General features: G+C 35.0%; 1 protein-coding gene across 3 annotated transcripts in view; it reads left to right on the forward strand.

Annotated features, from left to right (window-relative positions):
* Positions 1–20160, forward strand: part of INO80 (INO80 complex ATPase subunit) — a 104780-nt gene that overhangs the window by 16048 nt on the left and 68572 nt on the right. For 2 of the 3 annotated variants that reach the window (XM_039843851.1, XM_039843848.1), the window contains exons 2-13: positions 2249–2434; positions 2807–2976; positions 3068–3135; positions 4960–5142; positions 7136–7256; positions 8345–8559; positions 13450–13503; positions 14323–14526; positions 16684–16879; positions 17806–17873; positions 18670–18879; positions 19657–19737. In XM_039843851.1, the coding sequence (XP_039699785.1) occupies positions 2292–2434; positions 2807–2976; positions 3068–3135; positions 4960–5142; positions 7136–7256; positions 8345–8559; positions 13450–13503; positions 14323–14526; positions 16684–16879; positions 17806–17873; positions 18670–18879; positions 19657–19737 (1713 nt within the window). In that variant the 5' untranslated portion in view covers positions 2249–2291. Of the gene's footprint in view, positions 1–2248; positions 2435–2806; positions 2977–3067; positions 3136–4959; positions 5143–7135; positions 7257–8344; positions 8560–13449; positions 13504–14322; positions 14527–16683; positions 16880–17805; positions 17874–18669; positions 18880–19656; positions 19738–20160 lie in introns of those variants that run through there. The other variant, XM_039843850.1, reaches the window with a different exon arrangement.

The following is a 20160-nucleotide window of genomic DNA, read 5'->3' on the forward strand; positions in this document are numbered from 1 at the left end:
TGAATGGGGAAAGATATTTGCCAATGGTACATCCAATAAGGGGTTAATATCCAAAATATGTAAGGAATGCATACAACATAACACAGGAACAATTCAATTAAAAAATGGGCAGAGGACCTAAATAGACATTTCTCCAAAGAGGACATACAGATGGCTGGTAGACAGAAATGAGAAGATGCTCAATGTCACTAATCAGAGAAATGCAAATTAAAACCACAATGAGATTATCATCTCACACCTGTCAGAATAGCGATCATCAATAAATCAACAAGTGTTGGCAAGAATGTGGAGAAAAGGATGTTGGTGGGATAGCATACTGATGGAAAACAGTATGGAGGTTCCTCAAAAAATTAAAAATGGAACTACCATATATATGACCCAGCAATCCCACTTCTGGGTATTTATCCAAAGAAATCCAAAACACTAATTTGAAAAAAATATGTGCATCTTTATGTTCATTGCAGCATTCTTTACAACAGTCATGATATGAAAGTGACCTAAGTGCCATTGATAGACAATGGAATATTACTGGGCCATGAAAATGTTGTCATTTGCAACAACACAGATGGACGTAGAAGGTATTGTGTTAGGTGAAATAAGTCAGACAGAGAAAGACAAATACCATATGTTTTCACTTATAAGTGAAATCTGAAAAATATAAATGAACAAACAAAACAGAAACAAACTCATAGTTATAGAGAACAAACTGATGGTTGCCAGATGGGAGAGGATTGGGGAACGGGTGAAAAAGGTAGAGATTAAGAAGTACAAATTGACAGTTACAAAATAGTCACAGAGATGTAAAGTATAGCATAGAGAATATAGTCAGTAATATTGTAATAAGTATGTACTGTGTCAGGTGGGTATTAGACTTATTGGGGGATCACTTAGTAACTTTTATAAATGTTTAACCACTATGCTGTATACCTGAAACTAATGTAATATTGAATGCAACTGTAATTGAAAGATAAGACATTTTTTTAATTAAAAAAAAATTATTTTAGAATAAAAAAAAAAATTTAATTGACCATAAATGTAAGGGTTTATCTCTGTATTCTTAGATATGTTCCATTGGTCTATGTGGTCATCCTTATGGCAGTACCATACTGTCATGATCACTGTAGCTTTATAAGACGTCTTAAAACCAGGAAGTATAAGTCATCCAAGCCTGTTCTTTTTCAAAATTATTTTGACTATTCTGGTTTCATGTGTTTCCATGTAAATTTTAAGAATCAGCATATCAATTTCTGAAAAAAGCAGCAGCCTGCTGGGAGTTTGATAGAAATTGTTTTAAATCTATAATTCAATGGGGAGAGAATTTCTGACATTCCGTTTGAGTAGAAAGATTATTTTGGGAAAATTTAAAAAACTATAATAAAAAGACGATGACTCAAGATAAAGACATTACTGTTTCCTTTAAAGCTTATACCTTAGTTTGTTAGATTATGAACTTTTAAAACATACTTTGCCATTTATTGAGTCAATTTTGTAGGTCAGATGGTTGATTGCTTTATCTATGTTATCACATTATTTAATCCTGGCTTCGGCACTTAACTCTTTAAAGATAACAAGGTAGAAAGCAGAAGATGTTATATGAAAGATGGAAAATTGTTATATTGATTATTTCTCTAGTGAAGACATTCTGACTCTAACATTGTCTTTAACAACTTAAGGTAATGAAAAGAATGCTCAGGTTATACCTGTGTTTCCCATCCTCACTTTTATTCTCCTTGCTCCAGTTTTCTAAATTATTTCTGAATCTTATACTTTATGGCATAAAATACTCTGCCAATATATTTGTTCTCTTGTAAATGGAATACCTCACACATATGTAAATGCAAAATGAAAAAAGGGAGCATCTCTTTTGAAAATGAAGCTGAGAGCAATGTGATGATGCTCCCCTGTGATGTGTACAACAGTGAACTTGTATAGATTTGGATTAATGTAATTGTTAATTGTAGGGCAAAAGAAGTACATATAAATTTTAAGTTGCTCTTTCAAAGAAGCATATGAATTTCCATTGTGATATATGACAGTATTTCTGTATTTTGATCTTCTTATCCTCTTAACTTCTGCCTTTGCGTTAGAAGGCAGTGCCTATTAAGAACTTTTATCATCATCTTTCTACATATTGTCGTCTTGCATGTGTTCTACAAGGTGTGATTTCTCTTCACATTGATAGCAAGGAGGCAAGATAAAGAGAGAATGAATAGTAGTTCATCTTTCACTGCTTATCTCCATTCAACAGCCGTGCAGTCGGAAACCCTTGTGCATGAAGACAGATTTGTTCTATGGCCTCGGAGTTGGGTGCCGGGGACGATGGCGGCTGCACTGAGCTGGCAAAGCCCCTCTATCTTCAGTACCTGGAGAGGGCCCTCCGGTTGGACCATTTCTTGCGACAAACATCAGCCATCTTCAACAGGAATATTTCTAGGTATGCTAGTCCATCTTCCCAATATAATGTTTGTCCATATTTCCTTCTTTTAAAAAATGCCTCATAAAGATACAAATAACAACAAGAAGGATACTTGAAGTAAGTTCAGTGTGATTTTTTTTTTTTCCTGCCATCTTGACCAGAAGTCTCCTGTTTGGCCGCATTTCTGATTCCTAAATTCTTGTAGATTTTAGGGTTAAAATATTTTATGATTTTTAGTGCGTTTGGTATTTTTTTCTTCCTTTCAAATAAAAGACAGTCGACTTATTCAAAGGATCAGTTTCTTCTATAAAATGTTCAGCGTACTAACCATAAATTATAATTTTGGGTCAGCTCTGACTGTGGCTTTACCATTCTTCCTTCAATTTATAGTGATGAAAGTGAAGATGGACTGGATGACAATAATCCTTTATTGCCCCAGTCTGGGGATCCCTTAATACAAGTTAAGGAAGAACCTCCAAATTCATTGCTTGGTGAAACTTCTGGAGCAAGCAATTCTGGAATGTTAAGCACATACTCCCTGAATGGAGTTCTACAGTCAGGTTAGTGTGTCGTGAGATCCCTCTTTGGACTCTCAGTTCTCTTGGGGCAGTCATCCTTTCATTTTATTATTTTTTATGTTTCTTTACACAGAATCAAAATCTGACAAAGGCAATTTATATAACTTCTCTAAGTTGAAGAAAAGCAGAAAGTGGCTAAAGGTAAGAGAAGGCAGAATGTTTATAATTCAAATAACCTACTAAAATTGCAAATAAAAGGGAAAGGATATTGATTCATTTTGGTACATTGGCAGAGATTTTTCTAGACATGAGTCTTATTCTGGGTGTGGTTTTTTTGAAGAAATAAAAGTCTTGAGTACTCAATGAAGTTCATTTTAAAAAACATTATTGAGTTCATAGCACAGTGTAGAGCAAGGGAGTACAAATATATATTAGATAAGATCCTTGTCCTCACTGGCTTACATTGTAATCAGAATTATTAATTTACTTTTTATCAGTTCCGAAGTAGTTTATTCACCAAATATTGGTTGAGCACATCCTACATGCCAGGTACTATTGTAGACTAGACATGGTTCCTGCCTTATAGAGCTTACATTCTAATGGAAAGAGGCAATGAGTAAGCCTGTAAACAAATAAGTAAACATGGCTTCTTTAGAGAGGTAACATTTCAACTAATTTCTGAATAATCAGAGAGAACCATGTGAATGTTAAAGATATGAGCATTTCAATCAGAAGAACTGCGGAAGTCCTGAGAAAGGGAGCAACTCAGTATGTTTAGAGAAGAAAGAAGGCTGCTGTGGCTGGAGCCTAGTGAGTGAGGGAGTGGTAGAAGATGAGGTTAGAGACCTGAGCCTGATCACTTAGGCCCTTATACACCATGTTAAGTAATTTGTAGTTTACTCTAGTGACAGTGGTAAGCCAGCTATTGGAGTGTTTATAAGCACAAGAGCAGAATAATCTGGTTTCCACTATTAGAAGATTACTGTTGTTGGCCAAACTGAGTTAAGGAAAGCATTTCTTCTGTTGAAACTAATTATTTCTCTATTTCATCTTTTTCTTGTGAAGAGCTCAAAGTAACAAAGATACTCTTATTACTATCACTAGGCCCTTTTAAAAACTCGTGTGTGTAAAAAGCCTGATTTGCTTCATATCAGTGAAGCCATTGGGAATACAGAAGAAATCTTTATGTTTAGCCATCACATTTTTAAAAATTGAGGTGTAATCACATACCATAAAATCTACCCTTTTAAAATGTATAATTTAGTGATTTTTGGTATATTCATAAAGTTTTGTGCAGCCATCAACACTATCTAATTCCAGAACATTTTCATCACTCCAGAAAGAAACCTCTGTACTCATTAGCAGTCATTTCCCATTCTCTGCACCCCCAGCCTCTGGCAACAACTAATCTATTTTTTCTCTCTATGGATTTGCCTTTTCTGGTCATTTCATATAAACGGAATCATATAATATGTTTTGCCTTTTGTGTCTGGCTTCTTTCACTTAGCATGATATTTTCAAGGTTTGTTTATGTTGTGGCACATATCAGCACTTTATTTCTTTTTATAGATGAGTAGTATTTCATTATCTGAATATTTTGTTTCCCCACTCATTGGTGGCTTTGGGGTTGTTTCTCCTTTATTAGCCATCACAGCTTGCTTTCTGTATTTTCTGTCCTATAGAAAGAAGTCTTTTTTTGTTTTGTTTAGTTTTTTAGTTTTTTTTTTTTTGCCTTGGTATTTGACATTTAGTTAAACTATCTTATGTATAGTGTAAGTACTTAAAAAAATTTAGCCTTGTTGATGTTTATAGCATTCGCATTTTAGTGCTCTTTAATTTGTGCCCATTGGGTTTAATTGGTATCATTTTGTTTTTCAGTTGAATTGGTAAAGAATAGTATAGGGAAACTGGAATGAATGTTCTCCAGCTGTTTTTGTCATTGTTTTGGCATCTGGAAAAAATGCTCGTATTATAAAAAGAAATGCTTCATAGGAGAAGGTCCATTCTATTTCCTCCCTTTTTCAGAGCATTCTGCTAAGTGATGAGTCCAGCGAGGCAGATTCTCAGAGTGAAGACGATGATGAAGAAGAAGAAGAGGAAGAAGAAGAGGAAGAAGAACTCAATCTCAGCAGAGAAGAACTTCATAACATGTTACGGCTGCACAAATATAAGAAACTTCACCAGAATAAGTATAGTAAAGATAAAGAGGTGAGAGTTTCAGAGAAATCTCAGACTGTCATGCTGGGAATTTACCCTCTGAGTTATATTAATTGAAGATAAATCATTTTAACTTTATATTTTGATGGTAGTGGTGGTTCTAATGACAGCTTTATTGAAATATATTTCATATACCAAAGAAATTTAGCCTTTAAAGGTATACATTTCAGTGGTTTTTAGTATATTTATGTAGTTGTGTTAACTATCATCACTGTCTAATTCCAGAATATTTTCTCACCCCCACAAGAAACCCCACTCCCCTTAGCTATTGCCCCTCATTCTCCCTATTCCTCTCAGCCCTAGGCAGTCATCAGTCCACCATTTGTCTCTAAATAATGTCTAGTCTAGATTTTTCAGACAAATGGAACAGCATGAGGTCCTTTGTGTTTAGCTTCTCTCACTTAGCATAATGTTTTCAAGGTTCATTTATGTTGTGGCATATATCAGTACTTCATTTCTTTTTATTGCCAAATAACATTCCATTGTATGGACATACTACATTTTATTTATCTATGCTTCAGTTGATGAATTAATTGTATTGTTTTTACTTTTTGGCTATTAAGAATCATATCTATGAATAGTGAGTTTTTTCCACTTTTTGGCTATTATGAATAATGCTGCCATGAAGATTTAAGTACAAGTTTTCAGTGTGGACATGTGTTTTCATTTCTCTTGAGTATATACCTAAGAGATAAATCACTGGTCATATGGTAGTTCTATGTTTACCCTTTGAAGGGAGTGCCAGACTGTTTTCCAAACTGGCTGCACCATTTTAAATCTAGTGGGTTTTTTAAAATTCAGTTGCTCTTTACATACTAACATTAGATTGATAATAGTTTCACATGGCAGCTATTTGAATGCTGTTAAAGCCTTCTGATTTTTGACAGAAATGTGGTACTCTGTACATAATGAGCAATAGCATATTTGAAGATCTAAAATCTTTGCAGCAATTAGTTAATGTCTAAAGTTAGTTCAGAAAGCTTAAATAATATGCTAAAGGCCATAAACCCGTAGAAGTGATAAACAGTAAGAAATCTGACTGTTTTAAGACATAGAGTTCCTTTTTAAGGTACAGTACTCAGGTACTTGTATGAAATATTTGTTTTGTTTTGTTTTAACTGAAGTAAAACATATATGGGAAAGTCCACAGATTTTAAGTATACAGCTTGATAAATGTTTATTTAATTTTGATCTTTGACAGGGGACCTTGTAATAATAGTTCTCCATGTCAATCTTCTAGTTTCAGTCCTTGGACGACTCATTTGGCTGTAATCCAGGAAAGAGACCCAACAGTGGACTACCTAATTTTAATTTTTATTCATATTTGTCCATTAGTAGTGAGTGTGATGGAAGTAATATGAGCTTTGGGGGTCAGTTTAAATAAAACGATTGAAAAGATTAACTACATCCTGGAACGAAAGAAAATAGATTATTCATATGTTAGAATTTTGGCAACATAGATACTATCCATAATACTGTCAGACTCTCTTAGTGGGAGATGAAAAGAGAAAAGAAAGATTGAAGAATCGGGATGACTATTCAAGCCAAATATAAGACTATAAGCCAGAATAGCAGTCATCAGAAACCTTAGTAAAATCTGAGGACCTATTGGTAATAGAAATACGGTTTATTTCTTATTGATGAATGCCAAGAGGAGGTCTTTGTGCAAAGAATTTTCTCTCTCAAATATATGTTAGGACTAAGTAAATATTCTGGTGGAGATTCAGAAGCATGAAGGGTTTTTCTTAAGTTATTTCCAGCAACTTGCCATGTGCATTGCCGATGAACCCATTTTGTTTTGAAGTTCAGGAAATAATTCACTTTGATGTACTAAGTCTTTATTGGTCCCTTTGTGGGAAGAATACCATATTTAGGAGCTATGGTTTCTCTTTGACTCAGCTTTCTATAGTAAAGATGATTTGAAGGCTGTGGTGTAGAACACAGGCCTTGCCTAGCTAAGCATCACTGTCTTTGCCTGCTTCAGTTGCAGCAATACCAGTACTACAGTGCAGGCCTGCTATCCACATACGACCCTTTCTATGAACAACAGCGACACCTACTTGGACCCAAAAAAAAGAAATTTAAGGATGAAAAGAAACTTAAAGGTGAGCTTATTGACCTGCCTTCTACATTTACACATTCTTAGTTTCAGGATTGTGTTTGGCCTGCTGGTACATTTGGACTTTGAATATAATTCATGTGACAGAAATTTGCTTTGCCTGGGAAACACTAGTCTCTCATATCTAATTAGTTGGTATATTATTAACTTTATTTTATACTTGGTTTACGATCTTTTCTAGGATCATGAAGACATAAGAACTATGGATTTCTAGCTAGAATTTTAAGCTAATTAGTTTATACTTTTTTTCTTCTATACATTCTTTAAATGTCGAAAATGTTCTGGGAATGGAAGAAGTTGGCTATGCACAGGAGACTATGAAGAGTAACCTGAAGTGTTCGGGCATAAGTTATGGTTGTTACTATATGTGGTGATTTTAAATAGATCACCTCCTGATGATCTTCTGTAGTGTTTTACATGTTTGTCAGGAAATGTTCTTTCCTGTCTTGGTGAGCAGCTGGAAATCGGGAAGGAAATAGGAAGGGAAGGTTAAAGTCTTCTGTACAAGGCAGACTTTATTCCCCTGAAGGTATGAATTTACTCAGAAAGACTCTTCAGACTTCTTTTCTTTCTCCTACATCCTCCGTGTTAATCTCTGTTTTCTCATCTTTCACATCCTCCCCCTCTAATTAGGATTTTGTTCCATGTATGATTTTCTCTTCATAGGTCTTAGTGTCATTATCAGTTAATGCATTTTTTTCTTTGTTATTTCTCTTTCGTTACCTTACATTGTTATCAAGTAGAAATGTTTTCTTCCTTTTGATCATTACTTGAGCCCATGATACTTCATAAGCTTCCTTTCTTATTGTTAGATTCAAAAGAAATTCAGTTCTTAGGTTTTATTCTGTTTCTCTTTCATGTAAACAGAGGGAGTATCCAGTATTCTTTTCTAAGGTAGAAAGATCTTCCTCTTGGAATATTCATGGGCCTGGCTAGATAAAGGGATAAACATTGCCAGCCGCTGGTGGAATGAGGAAAGAACCTTGAATTTTCTTAAAGTGATGAGGTGGTTTTGTGGCTGTCTCCTGTGGAAGGGAAGAAATGCAATCTTCTGAGAATCTGTTTCTTTTGCAGCCAAGTTGAAAAAAGTGAAGAAGAAAAGGCGAAGGGATGAAGAACTTTCCTCTGAAGAATCCCCTCGTCGCCACCACCACCAGACCAAAGTCTTTGCCAAGTTCTCTCATGATGCACCTCCTCCTGGAATCAAGAAGAAGCACTTATCCATCGAGCAGCTTAATGCTCGTCGCAGGAAAGTATGGCTCAGCATTGTGAAAAAGGAACTACCAAAGGTGAGTGATTGCCTCCTAAATAGGCAATGGCAAGAATGTTTTCTCTCCCTGCCCACTAAAGAGGAGTTATAAGAGCTAGATACCTTCACAGAGTCTGGAAAGGAGGCTAATCTGTTAGAATTAGAGAAGGCTGAGTAAGTACTCTCTTCGGTTAAATATTTTTCTAAAATGTGATCAGAATTCACAAGACAATTGTTGTATGATGTTCCTTGGTTCCCCCCACCCAAAAAAAAACCTTGTTGAAGAAGATACACAATTTTCTTACATATAGCAATGTAAATTAACAGTAAATAGGTGATAATAGAGGGGAATTAAAATGGCAGAGATTTATTTCTTAGAGGATTTATGAACATTTGGATGTTACTGAATAATCACAGGCATTAGAAGAAAATGGGAATGATTGAAGAGAAGAATATATAGACATTCCTTTTGCTCTTTAAATAAGTGGTGCTGGGACAACTGGGTAGCCAGTTGGAAAAAGATAAAATAGATCTGTGTGTCATACATGTACTCTAAATGGATTAGGAATCTCGATGTAAAAAATGAAACCATCCAAATACTAGGAGAAAACAATTGCATTCTTATTTAACCTTTGTGTAGGAAAAGAGTTTCCAGCTGTAACTCAAGAAGATACTGATAAATTTAACTTATTTTGTTATTAAACAAAATGAGTTTTGTGTGACAAAGGATAACTGGCAAGTTGGGAGAAATAGAAATTATTTACATTGTATACCATGGTCAAAGGGGTAATATTGCTAATATATAAAGAACTCTTAAAAATCGAGGGACAAAAGACCACAAGTTGAGAAAACAAGTGGGAAAACAACATGAATACATAGTTCACAAAGCGAGATATAAAAATGGCCCTCAAACATAGTAAAAAGATTCAAAGTGTCTCATACTTGGAGTCATACAAATTCAGATAACACCTTAACACCATTTGTCACTCATCACACAGGTAAAATTTAAAAATGTGACAGCACATTCTGTTAAAGAGGCTGTGGGGAAATAAGCACTCTCATGCTTCTAGGAATGAAAATTGGAGAGTACTGTTCTGGAGGGAAAGTTGGCAATACCTGGCAGTGTACATATGTACTTACCTTTCAAACCAGCACTTCCACTTCCAGGAATGTACCCTGAAGCTAAACCTCCAACAATATAAAAACGTGTAAACAAGGTTATTCATTGCAGCATTATTTGTAATTGCAAAATAATATGGGGCAAAATAATATGGGGCTTGAATTACACAAACGTGTATCTACACAGTGGATTATTACACTGCTATTAAAAAGAAAAAATGAGGAGGAACTCTCAACTGCTCTGAAGTAATTTCTAAGACATACTCAAGTGAAAAAAACAAAACGCAAACAAGTTTCTAGAATATTTACCCTTCATATATAAAAAAAAAAGAATATAAGAAAATATACAAGTATCTGCCCATTTGTGCAAAAGAGATTCAAGAAGCATAAACCAGAAATTAAAATGATTGATTCCTTATAGAGGAAAGATGGGAAAAAGGTAGAAAGAAGGGAAGGAATGGGAATAGGGTGGCAGGGATGAAGAGGAGGGAGACTTTGAGTACATCTTTTTGTATAGGGCTGACTTTTAGAACTGCAATAATGATTTACGTACTCCTGACATATACCACCCAAATAAACAAAACAACTAAACCAACCAGCATGTAGGTAAGGACAGAGGTTGGGAATATGTGTGGGCAAAATGGAATAAAAACAGGAACAAATGAACTTAATTGTATTAGAAACGAGTTAACATAATCAAGTTGCAGTGAGTGGAGATTAAAAAATTCACCTAAGTAACTGAGGAAAAAGTATTTTGACTGGATATGTAAGGCTAAGACCTAATATGATATAAATGCCATATTGACACAGTAAAAGTGTTTCTCACAAGAAAATGAGTTAGCAATTTAGAAACTATTTTATAGGTATACTGGGATTGGACAAATAAATATATTGTAGATGAGAGCCAGTTTCTCATTGTTTAAGAAAGAAGTTATAAGGAAAAGGAGACAGCTAAAATGAAGCCTGTGAAGTTTCATTGGAGTCAGAGATAGCAGTATAAATTCATGGCTTTTTATATAGATATAGATAGATATATACAGAAAGATAGTTCGGTGTGTATGCATGGATTAGTATGCATACATTTTTTTTTTTTTAGCTCTCTTTGCTGAAAGGGCCTAGGAGCAGTGATACCCTAGTAACAATGAGGATACCTAGCACGGAGATCTTAATTTCTTAACACTTTTTATTTTCTAATAAAAGGAACCAAGGCTCTATGGAGAGGCAGTTTATTCTAGAATTTGGCAGAGGAAAATACAAGATGAGCCTTAAACATCTTGTGGTGCCAGAAAGTAAGGAAATGCTTGAACAAAGATGGAGGGCTTGTCAGAATAACGCAGCCAGCCTGAAGGTAGCTGCTTATGGCCAAAGTTAGAATAATTTGAGCAATAAAATGTAATAATACTGGATTTTAACTCAGTAAAAGAAATATTTATGTTATAAATAAATAATTGAATAAACAAAAAGGCGAGGTAGAAGGAACAACTCTTCCTTACAGTAGAATTCCAATTAATAAGTATAGAAGGAAGGAAATAATTATTAGGCAGACACCACAGTAATAAATGTTGCAGACTGGATTCATTGATGAATGATAAAATCAGGGGGCAAAAGTTAGAGGAGAAACAATTTGCATAGTTTCAAAGCATCTGCCCCAGCATACATACTTGCACAAAGGAAAAGAAAATAAATATAGTGGTAAAAAACGGGCAGAATGCACCTTAACCAAATGATCAAAGTAAACAACACAGATGATAGGAATTTTGACATCATGAACTCCTTGTGATACACTGTGGTGTTCTTTCCAAAATGTATAATGTCATTCCAATCATCAGAAAACCACAAATTTTGGGACATTATAAAGAATAACTTCTTGTTGTGTTTCAAAAGTTAAGGACAAGAAAGAGAAAGATTGAGGAAATATGACGAATAGGAAGAGTCTAAGGAGAAAAATAACTAAATATAATGTGGGATCTTGTATAAGATCCTGGAACAATAAAAGGATATATCAGTGGGAAATTGTTGACATTGAAATGAGACTTGTGGTTTAATTAATATTTTACTAGTGTTAATTTCCTTTCTTAATTGTACTATGGTTATATAAGATGCTAAAATTAGGCAAAGCAGGGGGAGGGATGTCAGGGAACTGTACTATTTTTTTGCAAATTTCTGTAAGTCTAAAATTAGTTCAAAACAAAAAGTTTAAAAAAATATATGGCAAGAATAATGCAAGGAACTGCCACGTATTCTTTACTTATATTCAGCAATTGTTTTCCTCATTTGCTTTTGTTACATAAATACATGCTTTCTTCTTACCCATTTTGAAGGTTTGAGACTTTGTGCTAAACATAATAATTCAGTGTGTATTTCCTAAGAAAAATGACATCTTCTCATATATAACCACAGTGCAATTAAAAAAACGATCTGATCCATAGACCATATTTCAGATTTCCTCAGTTGTCTCAATAACGTTTTTTATAGCAGAGGTCCCCAATCCCTGGGCCGCGGACCGGTACCAGTCCGTGGCCTATTAGGAAACCGGCTGCATAGCAGGTGAGCAGCCAGTGAGCGAAGCTTCATCTGTATTTGCAGCCGCTCCCCAGCGCTAGCATCACTGCCTCAGCTCCATCTCACATCATCAGGCATTAGATTCTCATAGGAGCACCAGTCCCTGGTGCCAAAAAAGGTTGGGGACCACTGCATAGTGCTTTTTTCTTTCCTTATTCAACCCAAGATCCAATCTAGAACTACATATTGCATTTGTTTTTATGTCTCTTCAATATCCTTTAATCTGAAACAATTTCTCAGCCTTCATCTTTCATGTCATTGCTATTTTTGAGGAATATAATAAGCCTGTTTGTAGAATGTTTCTGAATTTGGGTTTGTATCCTGTTACCTTATGATTAGATTTGGGTTATACATTTTTGGCAGGATTACCAGGGGAATGATGTGCTCTAGGTATATCATATCAGGTACATGTCTATCCCAATATTGGTGTTACTAACTTGGATCCCTTGGTAAAGTGTTTTTTCTCTATTGTACAATTACTAGGTTTTTTTTTCCCACTAGCAATTAGTATTTCTAGAGAAAGTTTATGACCATTCTTGATGAGAAAAATTATGGTAGAAATCTGTTTTGTACCTGGTGAAGAGGCTTCAGGTGATGCCACTCAGCTCTGCCTCTTCTGTGTTTTCTCCCACATCAAATAAACAATCATGAGAAATTGTTTCTTTATTGAGGTTTTTTTTTTAAACTGAAATGGAAGACATAATAAGCAGCTCAAGACTGGATTGTAGGTTGCTGAGTCACCTTGTGTTAGGTCTGCTTCAGAATTTCTTGTTGGAGAAGATGAGGCTTAAGTGGTGGCAGAAATTGAGTAATAGTGGTAGCAAGCTTTCTCTGGCTAGAGGTGGGGCTAGAATCACAAACTAGGAAGCTAGTTTACATTTAACAATTTTTATATCTGAGTGCCCTTCTTTTTCAGCTTCTTTGCAGATCAGCCCTGGAAAGCAATGTGTTTTAATCAGGATGGTGCTAGGGTTATAGGGTATGTTGTTACATTTTTTTTAGTACACTTCAAGCCTTAAATATAACTTAAATTCTTTCCAAAAGTGTACAGAAGACTAAGGCAGCCACAGCACTAGCTTATTTTTTTAATGCTGCTTTAGTAGCTTTCTGTATGATTCTGAGTCAGCAGTATATCTTGAATATGCTTGGCTTGATGTTTTATTTTTTTAACCCTGGAGTTAAGTGTCAGTCTGCACAATCTCTTTTCAAAAAGAAATCCTAAATGACATCTTGTTTTTAAATATTTTAGGCCAACAAGCAAAAAGCTTCAGCTCGTAACCTGTTTCTCACCAATAGCCGAAAGGTAAAATAGTAATTTTATATTTCCCATTTTATGTTTTGCTGGAATGTGTTCTTGTTCTTTAGATCCATGCTTCCTGCTTTTGTCTCTTGTGATCTGTTGATAATGAATCTAATAGTATTAAGAGAGTTTCTAAATGTTCTCAATCTGTTTTATAAATAAAATTACTCTTCTTCATCTTTCTGGTATTTGAATCTTTTTGGATAAGATCATAGTCCGCTCTGATTCCTTGGGCAGATATGGAATTGTCCTGATCTCAGTCTCTTCATCTAAGAAACTGTTATATTAATACTTTCTCTTAGGAGAAGTAACACAACTTTCTTTGAGACTTATGAGGATTAGATGAGGTAATGTTACTAGTTATATTTCCCTAGGCTAGTCAGTCACTCATCCTTGGTTTTCTCGTCTATAGAATGAGGATGATGATAATAAAAACTTTATAGGTTTTTGTGAAGAATAAATTAGATTAATATATATTAATCTTAGAATGTTGCCTAGCATATAATAACCATTGATAGCTATTATTATTAGTGTGTGTAATAACACTTTGTAACTTCCTCGCACATCTCAAGTCATTATACTTTTTTTTTTCAATTTCTAAGGCATTGTGCCTATAGACTTTTCATTCCTGATACTACCTCAGGGTCTGGTACTGGGTCACAGTACTCGACAAGGACATTAATCAGATTGGGGAAGAAAGAGACATGGCCATAGGAAGATTGTGTGCACTGAACAGATTAAGGAATGCTGTAATTTGGAGCCCAGGGAGCATTGGCCCTGGTGTTGCGTCCTTCTCCATTGTGATAATGTTGTTGTCTGTAGCTTGCCCACCAGTGCATGAAGGAAGTACGTCGAGCTGCCTTACAGGCCCAGAAAAACTGTAAGGAGACCTTGCCTCGTGCCCGCCGCCTCACCAAGGAGATGCTTCTGTACTGGAAGAAGTACGAGAAGGTGGAGAAGGAGCATCGTAAGCGTGCAGAGAAGGAAGCCTTAGAGCAACGGAAATTGGATGAGGAAATGCGGGAGGTAGGACAATAGCATAAAAGTTTGAAAACCCTAATTGCTGCAGCTATATCGAGAGATTGTTTTGCACTTCATAAATTATAAGTCTAATCAGTGAAATTGTTGAAAAAAATGTTTTAAGATATAACTTTGAGGATAGTGATTTTAGTCAAGTAAACCAGTTCTGTTTTCATTCTTTCAGTAAGGCCCTCTCCTTGGCCTTCATCTCTCTTCTATGCTAATTTCCCTTAGTCTTTGCAGCCTTATTACTTTATATATTTCTGGAGGACCTCAAACAAAACAAAACAAAACAAAAAAACAGTTTATAGCTTATCTTGGCTTGGTTCCAGGTGCCGGCTGCAGTTTTGATTTGTTGGAAGATTGAGGCTTGTTGCCACATTTAGGGCCAAACTGGGACAATGGACAACTAGCCCAGTTTTCTGAGACCCACCCCACCACCTCTTTTGGTATTTTAACTTACAGCTAGTATTTTTGCTAAGCCTGATGTCAGCAGATGTAGGCTGAGTAAGTTGTTCAAGGAAGCAAGAAAAGAGAATACAATGACACCGTTATTGTGTTGCCATTGGTAAACAAATTAGGATGAGTGGAAAGAAAGGTGAGATCTGGAGAAAAAAGAGAGTCAAAGGATTGGATGATGCTTTCTTTGAATGTAGGTAGTATTTCTGCAGAGCCTCTTCTGAGCTTTTGACCTTCGCTCCTTTATCACACCTTTGGTGACCTGTATCTTTACATGGAAGATAAACATATTATTGAGTTAGTAAACATTGGGTGCTATTGGGAATACTTACTGAGTTTAGAGGCATTTGAGAGTCACAGATCTTGAAGTATTGTAAGTGGCTTGGCTTATGATCTAGGTTTGTGAGATTTTCTCTCAATTATGTTGATAGCTAACTGATGAGAGTTTCATCTGTGGTTATGTTGACTTTTGTGTATTTTTCTCTGAACTTTTGAAAAACTATTTGTGATGGATCTTTATCGTCCCTTTAATTTCCCTTGTTCATTTAAACATAGAGTTGCTTTCTTTAGAGTGAAAGGAAACATTACTCTTTTTTTTTTTTTTGAATTTAGGAAGGTTTTCTTGATAGTACTTTAGCTTTGGAACATGAACATTTGTATCTATTATGAAAAATAAACTCAGTTTTTTCTCAAAATCTCTTTAAAATTTTCTTCTAATTTGAATCTGTGTCAACTGCTTTAAAACCTCAGATAGAAAGAATAGTTTTCTATAGCATACTTTAAGACTTGTGTCCTTTCTTGGCCTTGTCCCATATTTTATTGTTGGTTTTCTTTTGGGGAGGTGATCTAAGGATAAATTGAATACACTTCATAGGAATTTTATTATAGAATAGTTAATGCAAAATAATGATTCAGTTTTATATTTATTGTGTATACTATATTCCATATAATTCGGTCTTTTGGAGTGTTTGTTTACTCATTTTATTGTTTATTTTGATGAATAATTTTATTTATTGACAAAACGATTATTTTCCTTATCAAGTTATTTCAAAGGCACTTGGAATTCAGTTTTTTCACACTAACAAAAGTATGTGTTTGTGTATATATTTGGTCTATGTACATATTTTGTAGCTATCATTATTACAGATGAACTATAGATTGTATTGGAGAGCTTCCCCCCACCCCCCGCCACTTTGATTGGCTTCTTATTCTCAATACCTCCTGCATTGACTTTCAGAATAATTTATAGCTTATTAGTCACTTATAGTCACTTATTTTGATTTTTCGTGTTAAAGCAGAGTTTTTGCCACGTTTACATTTTTAAAACTAATAAAGTGTACCACCCATGTTATGAAATAAAAGTTTGTTGTTTGAATTTAGTTGGTATTTCAGTGCCTCTAAAGTAGTATAGTAAAGAAATAAGCATTTTAGACAGAAGCCTAATGGAGAAAAGATTACATATTGTAAAGGAAAGCAAAAAACATAGATTATTATTAGACTATAAGTGAAGGTTATTATTTGCTTTTAGTATTGCTGATTTGGTTATTATAAAACAGTTCATAGGCAATTTCTACCTTTCTAAAGGTAAAGAATTTGTAAAGGAATTATATGCAAACTATATATACGTTTGGTGAATTCTGCTGATTACCTCTTGTATGTGATTGATGGTGTGACTATTTTCACTTTAATGTTTTTTCTGTTTAGGCTAAGCGGCAACAGCGAAAACTGAACTTCCTAATCACCCAGACAGAGTTGTATGCCCATTTCATGAGTCGTAAACGAGACATGGGCCATGATGGGATCCAGGAAGAAATCCTAAGGAAACTGGAAGACAGTTCTACCCAGAGACAAATTGACATTGGTGGAGGGGTGGTAGTTAACATCACGCAGGAGGATTATGGTGAGTCCTGAATCAGGAGTTAAAGGAAATAGGTACCCTTCATTTTTTCATATCTAAGGTTATACACATTATTAATTCTTGCAAGTTTTGTTTTGGTTTATAGGTAATATTGATCTGTAAAGGTGAATTTATTGTATTGGAGTAGGAAAAGTGTGAATGTTTCTATAAAACAAGCATGTAAAATAACTTTGATTAAAGAATTTGAAAAGGAAAGGAAAGGAATTTGAAAAGGAAAGGAAAGGAATTTGAAAAGGAAACTTGATCTTGCAAGTTTGGGAATATTTTGTTTTGATTTGTTAGTAGAAATAGAAGGTATTAAATCAGAAGAATTCAGTGAACATGTCTCAGCAGAGAAAATCATCTCTCACAAGGTTCTTTGTGATACAAGTCAAGCATGAGAAAGAGACTGATCACTTTTGGTGTTTTACGATCATAGGGGGAGGGTGGAATTGAGATAAAGTTTTAAGAAGAATTTCACAGAGAATAGTGATCAAGATCATTTGAGCTAAGAATAAAAGAGAATGAGAGTGCTTCAGAGTATCTTAGGGGTTACACATGTCTATATTTCTTCTTTTGGAATAGTTTCATCCAACATAAATGTATTACAATTTTGAATCCTTGCTGTCTTGCTTTCCTGGCTTTGGCGTTGTTTCATGCAAGAAACCCAGGATTAGGAGACTGGAGCTCAGTCTTTGGATGGTTTTTGTGAGCCGGCTTTGGCTGTTGGAGACCCCGGCAGTCTTCTGCCTCCATTTTCACTTCCAGGTCCTTACCTTTGTCAAATAATTTGAGCCTTCTCCCTCACCTTCCATGAGCCTAGGGATCAATACAGTGGGGAGTCAGGGATTCACATGTGTTGGTGTGAATTGCATCTTTTAAAGAACCGCATTAATGAGATATAATAATCCGCAAGTTTTCCTTTTCAGATAGTAACCATTTTAAAGCCCAGGCACTGAAAAATGCTGAAAATGCTTACCATATTCATCAAGCTCGGGTGAGTCTTAAAAATGAAAAGATAAACTGTAATAGGCCCTGGAAATACCCCATAACCTTTTACTTGGGTGGTTTTCCTTTAGTTTTAATATTTTCAATTAAACACATCGGCGAATGTGTGTATGTATAGGTGATTGCGTATTGGGTAGGGGATGTGTCTGTTTTAGAGCAGTAGGAGTTCTTGAAAGCAAGAATTCGTTTGTCTAACATTTAGGAGTGTGTTGTTTAAAGCTAGGACAGTGTCTATTATTTTTTGTCTTCTTGAATAATCATGGGAAATGCAGTAGGAAATGAAGTATTGCATTCAGTGAAAAGACCACATTTTTGCTTGTTAAGAGAGCTATAAGAAAACTAAGTTAGTATCTTCTTTCACTTTAGTAATAATTTGCTTCTTAATGATATCGTGATATTTAATGAAATAAGAAAAAATGCAATTAGATTGAAGAAAACACAGTTTAATATACTGCAAAGGAAGCCATATATAACTTTGACAGAGTCCAAGTCAAGGATAGACCTTGTCTTCACCAACTCCAACCAAATTTTATATCAAAACTTTAATAAATTCCTTGATGAAGCGAGTAATTATGTTTAAGGCTTAGCGTCTGCATATTTTTAATATAACTTTAAAATTGATTTAAAAATATTAATAATATACTTTAATGCATTACACATTATACTGTCAGATACTATCAGAAATTTTGTTCCACTTAGCACAAAATAGATCTGTTGTCATTATGAATTTTATTTGAATTTAATTTTTTCCTCATATTTTCCTTTTAATATATTTTTATTTCCAGACAAGGTCGTTTGATGAAGATGCAAAAGAAAGTCGAGCAGCTGCCCTACGGGCAGCAAACAAGTCTGGCAGTGGGTTTGGGGAGAGTTACAGCTTGGCAAATCCATCTATCCGGGCTGGTGAGGATATTCCACAGCCCACAATTTTTAACGGCAAATTAAAAGGTTATCAGCTGAAAGGCATGAATTGGTTGGCCAATCTCTATGAACAGGTGAATTTTAGAACTGTGTTATATCCATTCTCTTTGATTTGTTACCTGTTTTCCTAAAGGCATTGGTTCAGTGTATTGGGAAATGAGCACGAGATAATGTTTTAGGTTTCATTCCTTTTTTAAAAAAATATTTTTATTAAAATATAGCTAACATACAATATTATATTAGTTTCAGGTGTTAGTCAACATTTATACACCTGAAGAAGTGATTACCAGGATAAGTCCAGCAATCATCTGACACCATACAATGCTATCACAATGTTATTGACTATATTTCCTGTGCTGTACACCACATCTCCATGACTTATTTATTTTATACATGGAAGTTTGAAACTTTTATTCCCCTTCATCTCCCCCCTTTTTGATTTTTCAGTTACAGTTGAAATTCAGTATTATTTTATATTAGTTTCAGATGTACAGCATAGTGATTAGACATTTGGATTTCATTCCTTTTAAAAAGCTTTATCCTTTGCCAAAAGTCAGAAAAATGTCTCTATATTTTTAACCCGGTGATTTTATTGGAGAATATGTATATCATATATATAGTTTGTCTTAAGTGGTCTTGGTAATCCTGATTGATTGCTTTTGTGCCTGGATTAGATTAGCTGAAAAACTAACTGGCTTTTGCCTATTGTGGCAGTGGGAAACAGTGCTGAAGCTGGGTATCTCTAATCACTTTTGTTTGAACAAGTCAACATTTTGGTTATTTCTTTTTGGCAGTAGATTGAACCCTGTATGATGGAATGTGAGAAGTGTTGACTGTATTTTCTTTTCCAGGGTATTAATGGCATTCTTGCAGATGAAATGGGCCTTGGTAAAACAGTACAGAGCATTGCTCTTCTGGCCCATCTGGCTGAGGTGAGTTAGATGCAGTCTTTCCATTTTCCTCTCTCTAGATCCTAGGATCATTTTCCATTGAGAATCAGCCATTATCAAGTGCTATATTAGGCTCTGTAGCATACAAGACAGTAGGACTTGCTCCTTGCCTTCAAAGCCTTTCAGAGTGACACAGCATGATGAAACAATTTGATTTTGAAGACTAGGACAACTTGTGAGCATGTGTGGTTTGGAAACTTACTCCACCACCTCCACCTCTAGTTGAGAACCACCTGTGTAGTGGCAAATATACTGTATAGTTAGATCAGAAGACCTGAATTCACATCTTAACTAGTAGTATAAACTTAAGCAATTCACTTAACATCTTTGACCTGACTTTAACTCTGAGGTTGTTTCCACTTCTGCAAAATGGAAATAATATCTACTTTACAGGGATTTTGTGAG

This window comes from Pteropus medius, unplaced genomic scaffold, assembly GCF_902729225.1.
Source record: "Pteropus medius unplaced genomic scaffold, Ma_sr-lr_union100, whole genome shotgun sequence".
NCBI classification, from domain to species: Eukaryota; Metazoa; Chordata; class Mammalia; order Chiroptera; family Pteropodidae; genus Pteropus; species Pteropus medius.